Source organism: Ctenopharyngodon idella, chromosome 18, assembly GCF_019924925.1.
Source record: "Ctenopharyngodon idella isolate HZGC_01 chromosome 18, HZGC01, whole genome shotgun sequence".
NCBI lineage: Eukaryota > Metazoa > Chordata > Actinopteri > Cypriniformes > Xenocyprididae > Ctenopharyngodon > Ctenopharyngodon idella.
In genome coordinates, this window is record NC_067237.1 from 2,284,511 (window position 1) to 2,297,144 (window position 12,634).

The window sequence follows — 12,634 nt, forward strand, 5'->3', positions numbered from 1 at the left end:
TTATGTTGAAAATTAACATTTTTTAATATGTTTAATAAATAAAGTTTAATGAATAATAATTAAACAATAAACATTTATTAAATTACTTATTAATAAATGTTCACCTTTTGATTAGTATTGTTGCCTCTAGTTTAATGTGTCTGGTTTCATTTTAATCCAGCCATATAGTAATTTTTAAACAATAATTGGGTTAAAAAAAAAAAACAAAAAAAAAAAAAACAACTGGGGCAAACATTTAACCCAACTGCTGGGTTTGTCCATTTTCAACCCAACCTGGGTTGTTTTTAACCCAGCATTTTTTAGCGTGTACAATTCAATAAATAAAACATTACTATTACATTGAGCAACTTACATTTTAAACACAGTATTGTCAGTTACTTTGTCTGTTCTTGCATCGCCAATGAAAATAGTTCCAAACAAACTCGCAGCTGCGTCATACAGTGGTGGTGTTTCGTTTGTGAATGATCCTGTTTCTTTGAACAAATTGGTTGAATGATTCAATGACTCACTCTTATAAGTCACTTCTTTCATTCCTGAATGAATCAGTGTTTTGAATGAATCGTTTGAACGAGTGAGTCAACGATTTATTTATGAAGTCAGTAAATTGTCGCCACCTACTGGCATAACAATAACCTGCAGAAAGAGCCCACCCCTAATACACAGACTAGGGGCCTCATTTATAAAGCGTGCGTACACACAGATTTGATCTTAAGAGTGTGCGTACGCTTAAATCCACGCCAACGCTCATATTTATAAAAACAGTAAAAACGTGGAAAAGTGCTTAGAGCCATGTGAGGGTCTAAGCAGACGTACACACTTTTCCTGGTCAGATTACTGCAGGTTTTTGGAAATCTAAGCTATTCTTGCTGCTCGCCGAGGATTTGGACGATGACTGTTGATCTTTTATATGTAAATGACATTAATTAGGTGTCGTTTAAAACACGGAGAACTGAAAGCATTCAGCTGCGCGCAAGTTGAAGATTATTTGCGATTTATAGATTTCACATCTGAAAGAGAGGCGTACGCTTGTTTTCTGTGTGTACGTTCATTCTATGAATCACATGTACTCACATCTGAGAAATGATCGTAAGATCAAATTTAGGACGGTTTCTGCGCAACATTTTATAAATGAGGCCCCATGTGTGTATTCCATCCATAGTCATAATCCCTATAGCCTATTTCCTTAAGAAAACTGTACCTTTTACTGTAAGTGTTTTGGAGGGCTTAAAGGTGTAAGCCAGGGTTCAAAATAACTGTCATTGGGAACTGAATTTTAAAGTAATTTTTATTGTATTGTATTGTATATCTTTATTGTCCACCGAGGTGGAAAATTGTCTTTGGCTCACCAGCACATAAAATAGCTATACAAGTAGTGTTAAAAACAACAAAAACAGAACAAAAAACAGAGAAATTCACATTTCATAAAAATGACTCAGAGTTATCGACAAAGGAGCGTTCGGAGCGTTATGAATCAGCGTGTCGAATCATGATTCGGTTCGCGTGTCAAACCGCCAAACTGCTGAAATCACGTGACTTTGGCGCTCTGAACCGCTGATTCGACACAAAAGATTCATAATGCTCCGAAGCTTAATGAAGCAGTGTTTTGAAATCGGCCATCACTATATAAGTCATTACTTTGTTTTGTTTTTTGGCGCACCAAAAATATTCTCGTAGATTTATAATATTAATATTGAACCACTGTACTCACATGAACTGATTTAAATATGTTTTTAGTACATTAATGGATCTTGAGAGAGGAAATGTCATTGCTGACTATGGAGGCCTCACTGAGCCATCGGATTTCGGCATGAGGGTGAGTAATAAATGACATTATTTTCATTTTTGGGTGAACTAACCCTTTAAAGTGAGCACGTCTGACATACCTCTGACACAGACCCTCTGTGGACGGCAGGAAAGAAAGTTTCTAATCCATAAAACTAACCCTGTATTAACATCAAGATCAACAAGCCTTTTTTAAGAGAATGTATGTCTTCATTGAATCAAAAGTCGATGTGAAATCCACAAATAAAATCCTGACATTGAATTCTTCTTGAAATGATCATACAGCGTGGCTATTATTACTGTTTTCATATTCAAGAACAACATAACATTATGTCTGGAACAAACCCAGACAAGCTGAGTGATACAAACCGTGAAAAGTCCCATTGCTGTTGGACGTTTGGAACGCTGCGGCTCGACCAATCAGATTTGAATGGCGCGTTCACATCATGGCGGAATTACCATAATTACGAGATGAGAGTTGGAGCTCTCAGAAAGTTGTAATTTCGAGTTCTACGAGGACGTGAACGCTTTTTACAAGTCAGAATCTCGTAATTATGGTAAGTTTTCAAAAACAAAACAAAACAAGAATCTATAGCTTTGTTATATTCAGAATGGGATTATTTAGTAAACTGCAACTGATGTGAAGCCAAGTTATTGGTTAAAACCCAGTGTAAATCAGTTTTGAAACAGTTTGTCTCTTATCCGTTTGGTGACTTTCTAATTTGCCGTGAAAGCTGCGCTATAAACAGAGACCATGACAGCTGGAGTCACTCAACTCTTACCATAGCCCATCAGTACACACACGAAACAGGCCATTTTAAGGACATGTCTCCCAAAAGCCACACAAACACACACAGAGGTGCACTAATAATCTGTGTTTGGCACCTCGTCTTGTGAAAAGAGGAGTAAGAGAGGAAAAAATGTGATCCACACAACTTTTCACTTGTAATTACATTGTGTGTGTGTGTGTTTTAAATGTCAGATTTTGGACCACTAATGAAGAGAAGTTCTGTGCCGCTGGATGTTGAGGCTTGTTTGTTTTGGACTGATCCCAGTATCTTATCAAGACTGAGAATTAATTTTTGCTCCGTTGTTGAATTGCCCTCATTTTTAATCTTCTTTTCTTCCTTTCCAGCAGACTATCTGCTCCACTGGCACACATTAAACTCTGCTGTGATCCATCTCCATAAAGAGACACTCTGAGGTGAAACACCTGTGTACTGAAAAGCAATAGTAGACCTGAGAGAAGAATTATTTGGTTTGATATACTCAGTTTGATTCATTTGTTTTCTAAAACGCATCTCTGTAAATGTAAGACTATGCACTTAATCTTTAAGGGAAATCAGTTGTTTTATATAATACAGAAACACATGTCTTCTTAACACTGAACACAGTCCATGCAGGGTTCTTGAGTCACTATGAGCTTTTCTCACTGTTGGCCAAGATTCACACCTCCATGGAGAAAAACTGCATCCGATTGTGGTCAACAGCGGCCGAACGACACTCCCTGCTCCCAGGTCGCCTCGGACAAACAAAGCTCCTTAGAAAGAGTTCCGGAACAAGTGTCCTGACCAGGGAGCGTGGCGGAGGTTAGTTAGGCCCATTGCGAAGCCCAGTGGAAGGGCAGAAGTCCTAGCCTGGCCTTTGTGTTGCTAGAACCTTCTAGAAACTTGAAACATCTGGAGAAAGCTACATTTTCCAAGGCATCAAATACTGGGGATGTTTGTATGATTTAGCAGGCCTATTTTTACAACTCGTAAAAAGGATTGGGGACTTGATTAAAGATAATATCAAGAGCTAATGCTACTCCTTCTCAAAATGCAAGAGTTATTCTCAACTTTGAGAAATCTCCCTGCATCAGCATTAGTAAAAGATCCACATTTGGTCCAAACATGCATTGTCTTTATGGTACCGGCATTTCTTTTCATTCTCACGAGTGCCAGTTGTAGAGCTTTTTTTGTTTAGCGCCCTAAACTTGGGTTTGGGTGATCAAGAGTCGATACTGTCATGAAGCATTATGCGCTCTCTTTTGTCATCATATCCATGGCTTTTATCTAAAAATACCTCGGCAAGAAATAAAAACAAGGCTTCAGCAGAAAAGATATCGGCCCTGTACCTCTCGGAAACACGGTGGCCTAAAATAGACTCAGTCTTCATAAAGACCTCCTTCTTTGTAGTCGCTGGAGCAACATCTGTGGGACAGTTTCTTTAGGGAAAGAGCCGGGCAGTGAATCAAAGAGAGGAGAGATCTCCTACGAGAGATGAGTGGGAGGACTTTCTCTCACACTCGATCTTTCGCTCTTTCCCCCCTCAAATCGTTAGAAGAAACCTGCAGTAATCAGGACAATTGTAATAAAAGCTTATGAATATCACCTGTCTAAACTAAAACTGTGTGGTGTGCAAGCAAAATGTTTATGAATTCCTAGTCAGGATGGATAGATTTGCATGTTTTGTCATTTTAAAAGGTCTAACAGCATCTAGACACTTATATTACACCATATTCCTTTGCCTTAACACTTTGAAATCCAATTATCCAACAGTTTAGTGTGAGGGATAATTCAGTGTGATGAGGCGGTGGGTTACAGATCTGTGAGATTTGGTTTTTCACAGAGCTTTGCACTTGCACGCTCCGTGACGACAGCAGAACGGACACGAGCAGTAAAGCAGTCAGACGCAGTGAGTGATGAACGTTTAGAGCTGGTGGCGAGGGAAAAGTGCTCTGTTTAATGTATAGCGTGACCCGACCTGGAGAGAGAAAGAGAATGAGAGCGAGAGACGTACAGAGAGAGCGTGAGAATGGCAACAATGGAGTGGGGAAAAAGTGATAAAGGGATGAGAGAAAAAAATCTGCCTCAACAATTTCCTGAAATGATTTCCATGGTACTCACAAAAAAAAAATCTATCTATCTATCTATCTATCTATCTTGGAAGCTTTTTTCCGCCACTAAATAAAAAAAAAGGTAATTGCAACTTTTATCTCACAGATTTGCGAAACATAAACTCGCAATTGCAAGTTATAATGTCAGAATTGCAAGTTATATACTAACAATTGCGCATTATAAAGTCACAATTGTGATATAAACTCGCAATTCTGACTTTTTTCTTGCAATTATTACTTTTTTCTTGCAACTGCGAGATATAAACTTGCAATTATGACTTTTTTCTTGCAATTCTGATTTTTTTCTCAGAATTCTGACTTTTTTCTTGCAATTCTAACTTTTCTTCTCAGAATTGTGATATTAACTCGCAATTCTGACTATTTTCTCACAATTATGTATACTTATATATATATAATATACTTATATATATATACTTTTTCTGCGCAAAACTTTTTCTTGCGCAACTGCGATCTAAATTCGAAAATCTGACTTTTTTCTTGCAATTCTGACTTTTTCTCGCCATTTTGACTTTTTTTCTCGCAACTGCGATATAAACTCGCAATTCAGACTTTTTTTCTCGCAAATCAGACTTTTTTCTCGCAATTCTGACTTCTTTTCTCAGAATTGTGAGATATAAACATGCAATGCCGAGTTATAAAGTCCAATTCTAAGGAAAAAAAGACTGACTTTTTTTGTCAGAATTGCGAGTTTATATCTCAGAATTCTGAGTTTATAACTCACAGTTGCATGTTATAAAGTCAGAATTGTGAAATATAAACATAATTCTGAGGAAAAAAAGCCAAAATTGTGTTTATATCACCCAATTCTGACTATCTATATAAATAAAAATAATAATAAAAAAAATAATAAATCAGTAATATATATATATATATATATATATATATATATATATTATTATTATTATTATTATTATTATTATTATTATTATTATTATCATTATTAGCATTAGCATTTAAAACATGATTTAATGTTTAAAATCAATTTATTGTCCCCCTGATTTTAAAACTTTCTATAAATTCACCATAGAGAAGAAGTTAAAAAGTCTGCGAGTTCTTAAATTTTTTTTAACACTAATTAAAAATCAATCAATCATTCAATCAGTCAATCAATAAAATTGATAATAATTATATTAATTATACAATAATTATAAACTATTATACATTTCCCATATAACAGAAGTATCACCCAAACAGATGAGTGTGGAATGTGAAAGAGAGCGAGGGTGGATGAAAGGTGTTGGAGTGATAAGGAAGGCGTGAGGCATGCAGGAGGTGATGAGAGTTCGATCATGTGGAGCTCCTTTGAACCAGTCATCATGTTAATTGAAACAGTATTGTGGGCACATGGGAAGATCTGGATCACATTCACTGCCTTTTATTCAATTTAGCTCATCAGAAGGGGTGCGTCTTACCCCACCTATTCTCCCTGTATCTCCCATTTCTCTCACCACATGGCCATAAGTCACGCAGCTACCCTTTTGCCCCTGATGTGTTGCCCCTTCCTAAGCCCTCTGGGATTGCTTTGCCCCGCCGCTTCAGAGACTGCAGGTTGACAATGCACTTCTTCACGCTTCTCACCTTGGACTTGAAAGCACCTCCAGATTTACTTTCAAGGAAGATCTTTGACCACGCACTTTCTAATTCAAACAAATGAGAGCATGGGGCAGCCGTGGAGGTCTTATCACTCATCCACAAGGTGTTTTAGACGAGATGCGAATGGCCTACTGATAAAAACTCTCTGCAGGGCTGAGTTTGCTGGGGGAAAACATGGACAATATATATATATATATATATATATATATGTTAACTGAAATAAAATAAAGTATTTCCTTTCCATTTTACGCGTAAAGACGACACATTGTTAAAACAATCCCCGTTCACACTGATCCGCAAAAACAACTAAAAACGCTGTATCTGCTGCCAAGGCAGTAGGTAGCGGTATCACTTTGTAAAGAAACACTACGCGCCTATAGACTGAACACATAATACACATGTGCGTGACATCACCATTTTCACAAATTTGCATTTTTGTAGTTCACACGGATACAATAACGATATCATTTTTAATAACTTGCACTTTGAAACTTGTTTTCAAAAGTTTGCAGTTTCAGTCCCCCAAAAACGCGTTGTCGAGTAAAAAAAAAAAAATAAATAAAAAAATAAAAAAATAAATAAAAATAAAATGTTTTACGTTTTAGTTGAAAATGGTGTCATGTAAATGGCCCCTAAATTTAGTCAAATTTAGTAGCTTTAAAGCTACAACTACCAAACTCGGGTCAGACCGTCAGACTTTTCTAACTGATCGGATCTAAAAAGATGCTCAAAACTATAAAAAATCTCATTGACTTTTATTGAGGGGCTGAAAACTTTTATACATTAACCCTAATAGAGTATGTAAACTTCATTTCACGTATTGGACATGCTAACAATGTGCTAAAACATTCTAGCAACATGCTAAAGCATGCTAACAATGTGCTAAAACAGGCTATAGCAGCATGCTAAATCAAGCTACAATGTGTTAATTCATGTTAGTAACACAACATGCTAATTCATGCTAGCAATGTGCTAAAACATACTAGCAATGTATTAATTTATGCTAGTGATGTGCTAAAACATGTTAGCAACATGCTTAATCATGCTAGTAATGTGTGCTAAACATGCTAGAAACATACATAATCATGTTAACAATGTGTTAAAACAGGCTATAGCAGCATGCTAAATCAAGCTAACAATATGTTAATTCATGTTAGTAACACAACATGCTAATTCATGCTAGCAATGTGCTAAAACATACTAGCAATGTGTTAAAACATGGTAATGCACGCTAGTGGCATGCTAAAACATGCAAGCAACATGCTTAATCATGCTAGCAATGTGTTAAACATGCTAGCAGCATTCTAAATCAAGCTAGCAATGTGTTAATTCATGTTGGCAACATAACATGCTAAAACATACTAGTAATGTGTTAAAACATGCTAGCAACATACTTAAGCATGCTAGCAATGTGCTAAAGAATGCTAGCAAAATGCAAAATAATGCTAGACACATGCTAATACATGTTAATAACATGATAAAACTTATTATCAAACATGATAAAATATGCTAGGAAGCTTATACAACTTTCAAACTTTCAGACTTTGTCAAGCCAACATGAAAGTTTGTCCCGATTAACTAGTTTAACTACTGAAATAAAAACAATTATAAAAACGACAAAAAAGACCAAATCACACAACAAAATTACTAAAAATGAAATGGAAAATGACAAACAAATTCAAACTATTAATAACACTATAATAGTACCTCGATGATGCTAAAATAACTCTGGTATTTATGCACATAACAAACAGACAGATGTGATTATACACAAGTGTCACTTCTGAGTAAATATGTTGTTGTTTCAAACAAGGCCAGATCAGATCATAAAGAGGACAATCCAAGCTTTCTCTGGACTGTATTCTGTCACACACAGGTGGAGTCTCTCTGCAATACACACATGAATATACAAACACACACGTGCACACAGGTCACGGCCACCCAGGCCTCATCATTTTTTGTTCATCTGGTCAAAGCAACGCAGCTGTATTTAGGAACCAGGCACGATAAATAGCCTCTTTTCCTCCATCCAAAACTCATCCTAACTCAGCAGCACATCATCGCTCCGGCCCAAAACTGGCTTCCTCCCACCAGCAGCATAAAGAGGGACCTTGGACAGTACGTCCAAACAAAACCGCTCCCTAAACCTCTCCCTGACTCTCCGGCAGTGCCGCTCTCCTCCTCTCCACGGTCCAGCAACCTGCTGGACAGACATGAGCAGAGGAAATCCACTCATTGTGACCCCCGGCCGTCTCTCTCTTCCTTTTCCTCTCTATATGGACATTTTCCTCCAGCCTGTTACCGAATCAGCGCAGGCTGCTGGACACCGTCAGCCACTAACGCAGTAACTGGGAAAAGTCATTCGCTCCACTTCCTCTTGAACCTTTGTTACGCCGTCAAGCCCAGGAAGAGCTTGTGTGTTAAACAAAAAACACTGTAAAATGTGACAAACGTTGATTCTACACTTTGTCAAAATCTCTCGTAGATAAATATGAGGACTTTTTTATGACATGAAATTAGGAAATATCGTGATATTTGTTCATAAAAATAAATAAATAAATAAATTGTTAAATAAAAATATGTATTTTTCACTGCTACTACTACTACTACTACTAATAATAATAATAATGATTATTATTATTATTAATATTGTTAATGAAGCTATACTTGGCAATTTTAGTGTCATTACATCTGAAAGTTTGTTTTAAAAAAATGGTATAAAAGTCTCAAAAACGTATGAATCCAACTCAAATATAAAAATTATATTTAGGAATTTGACATATATTTATATTTTAAAAAGTTTCAAACTAGACAAAAACACCTTCTTGAAGTCTTTTTGTAAATGACAAAAACATCAATCCACATATTCATTAATGTCATTTATTGTGCTGAATCTGAATTAAGTCTGACATATTTTAAAACAAAAGGTGATTTAAAGGAATGAGGAAATGAAAACAACAACAACAACAACAATAATAATAATAATAATAATAATAACAAAAGGGAGAAGAAAAAAAACAAACAAAAAGTCGATAATCCCATTCTTCCCATCTGAAGTCGTTCATATCAATCGCTGGACACTTTGATGTGGTAAAGTCCTGAATGGTTTTGGAGAGGAGCGCATACAGTAATTGGAGAGGGTGGGACTCCAGCAAGTGCGCTTTATCCTTCCTCTCCAAAGACGAGCCAGGTACACACTGAGCTGACAGCCCACCGCAGACAGCCTTCAGCGAACCAACCACACAACGGTAAGACAAAAGTTTGCTTTCATTCCTCTGTTGATGTTTTGTAGCAGAAAATGGTTCTATAGTACAGGATCTGAGCGCGTAAAACCATCAGACACTCGGAGCGCGTCGCTCTCAACTTACTGTTTGGATCAGGATGAATCGCGCGTTATTCACAGACCTCAAAACTGACACACCGCGAGGAATCGTTCTGATAATCTGATAATAGTCTCAGTTTCATCTGAGAAAAAGTTCATTTTTGAATGTTTTACAACTTTATCACTTCAAATGTCACTTTTGAAATCCAGCTTTTTAATGTTTTTCTTTGTAAACTGTCTGAAGCACAAGGAAAGATTTATTCGATTTTACATTCTGCATGGTTACATTTTTATTATAATTACCTGAAATTGATATACAAAATAACAATTTACATAGTTTGTACAACACATGCAACATTTAAAATTACAGTTAAATTCTGTTCTTACATACTTGCTATTTGGAATAGTGACATGTCCATTAAATGAGAGAATGTTGTGGTAACCTCTGGAAGATCAGTCAACTCAACCTTTGACTGAGAGTAACATCAGTTGCCACACTCTCTAAGCACTTCAAGATGTTCTCTCTCTCTCTCTCTCTCTCTCTCTCTCTCTCTCTCTCTCTCTCTCTCTCTCTCTCTCTCTCTCTCTCTCTCACACACACACACACATTGCTGTTTTAGGTGAATCCTCAGTTGTTGGCCAGCTTGTCCATGTGCGCATCATGAACTCCTTCCAGAAACAGAATCCTCACAGCTGGGCTCCAGCTCTCTCTCTCTCTCTCTCTCTCTACTAATGCCCGCTCTAGTAAACAATGATAAAGGGGTGGCAGTAAGAGGACACTGACAGAATGAGAGGGGAGGGTAGAAAAGGAGGGGTAAGAAGAGACACACACCAGGCACTGGACTGTCTCTGATGAAGTCAATCTTTAGCATTGCTCTGTATTGACTTTGTCACTAGATTAGCGAATTTTCACACCCCTTTTTCAAAAAAGCGACTTTTTGGACTGCTGGGTAACATGTAGTCAGATCACTATATCATACTTGTTCCATTGTCTGACAAATGAGAACAGCTTTATTGGACATATGGCTATAGGCCTATATTATATTAAAATACAGTATATGAGCACGGATTAGAGAGAGAAAACAAATGCAAAGTGCAGAGAGTTGGCGCATTACATCATCTAGTGACATTTAACAACTTTTTGAGCAAGCTTTAGAAACTTTCCATTGAAAATAGTTGGCAAAACTAATTTATTATTATTTTTTGTATTATACTGAAACCAATTAATCATTCCATATCTTGCTGTTTTTCATATTTAATATATATATTAATATAAATATATTTTCAAAATATTTAGTGCTGTCAATCGATGAAAACATTAAGTAATTAAGTAATTAATCACACATTTTTTTTTTCTGTAATTGCTATTAAAAACATTGGAACTTTTAATATTTTTATATTGTAATAATTTCACAGTTACTCTCTAAATTAATGTAGAAACAACTTAAAGACAGTATATTTTAAATATTTGTTTAATGGCATCCTTTTATGTCTCTATGAAATAGATTTATTTTAATCATTAATTATAGAAATTCAACATTACAGTATGTTACAGAATGTTTTCTGTTAGGTTTAGGATGTATTATTTATAACCTAATAAAAGGATATGCAATGTCCCAATTTAGATATCTAAGCAAAGGTGTGTTGGTATCAGCCACAAACCACCCGTGTCAGCTGACCACTATTTTTAATAATTTATTTTTATAAAAAAATAGACACAGCCACTAAACAATTATACAAAGTATTTTCTTTCGTAGTCATGTAAATATAAAACGTATGATGACTCTGCTTTGATTTATCTGATCACCGCCCAGTCAGGTCGATTAAGCAACATGACATTGCAATAGATTAACGCTCTATTGCTTCACAATCAGTTCCCACCCTTCTGCTGCGTTTGGGTCACCTCATGTCATTTCTGTGTTTGAGTGGCAGGTTATTACTAATCCAGATTAACCATACGCCTGGTGGAGGCTTGTCTGTTGGATAAACAGTGTCTGATGGATTGAGGTCCGTGCCCTCGCCGCTCTCACCTCTCGTGTGGTCATGTGTGTGTCTTGTCCGCAGGCCTCCATCGCTGCAGCTCCATCTTGTAGAATGAGTTACTACTTGGATCCAGTTTCCTCCTGTCAGGCTCTTCAACCGCCTGACTGTCTGGGTGTAATGGTAAGACCCCTCAACCTTGCACTATAAATCACCCCTGTTTGGCCTGAGCTGCCCACCACACCAGCCATGTGTAAGAAGCAAGTGAACACACACCCTGCAGGATCGGTTGACTCTGTGTTACAGCAAACACAAACCCACAATCTGTTTGCATGACATTCAAAACCAGTTAAATTAATTTTCCAGGCTTTATGCTAAAGCTACAGCATTTGTGGCATAATGTTGATTAATACAAACATGTATTTCCACTTAAAAAAAGCAAAAATCTGTGTTACAGTGATGCACTTGCAATGGAATCGAATGTGGCAAATCCATAAGCATTAAGACAGTAAAGCCAGATGAAATTAACAAACATTAACTTGATAACATTTTAGGTAAAATGACATCCGATTTTACACATTTATTAGCATGATATTGTAAGGCAGTAAACGCCAGTGTTGGGGGTAACGCATTACAAGTAACTTGAGTTACGTAATCAGACATTAATTTTTCAAGTAACTAGTAAAGTAACACATTACTTTTAAATTTACAACAAAATATCTCAGTCACTTTTTCAAATAAGTAATGCAAGTTACTTTGTTTTCCAATGTATTGACTGACAGCGCTCCTGTCGCTATGTTGAGAGAAACTGAGAGTAAGTGCAGAGGCGTTGTGTGTAAACATGACGGTTATTGTCGTTCTAGACTAAATGTGACATTTACTCATCTCACTTGCACAAAAATAGAGTCAGTACTCCTCAAAATGAATAAAAACAGTGAAATGCAATCTCAGAATATTGCACAAACCCGCAAAAATTAAATATATTAAATTAAACAAATATGCTTTATATATTTGATCTCACTCTATTAATAAGCACTTTGCTAAAAAGCAAAATTGAC

General features: G+C 36.4%; 1 protein-coding gene across 6 annotated transcripts in view; it reads left to right on the plus strand.

Annotated features, from left to right (window-relative positions):
- The first annotated feature begins 9,204 nt into the window (after window positions 1–9,204).
- The window catches only part of ets1 (v-ets avian erythroblastosis virus E26 oncogene homolog 1), a 50,697-nt gene continuing 47,267 nt past the window's right edge, over window positions 9,205–12,634 (plus strand). Inside the window, exons 1-2 of one of the 6 annotated variants that reach the window (XM_051870183.1) lie at window positions 9,205–9,522; window positions 11,661–11,759. In XM_051870183.1, coding sequence (XP_051726143.1) covers window positions 11,691–11,759 — 69 coding nt within the window. In that variant the 5' untranslated portion in view covers window positions 9,205–9,522; window positions 11,661–11,690. The remainder of the gene's footprint in view (window positions 9,523–11,660; window positions 11,760–12,634) is intronic. The other 5 variants (XM_051870182.1, XM_051870177.1, XM_051870179.1 and 2 more) reach the window with 5 other exon arrangements.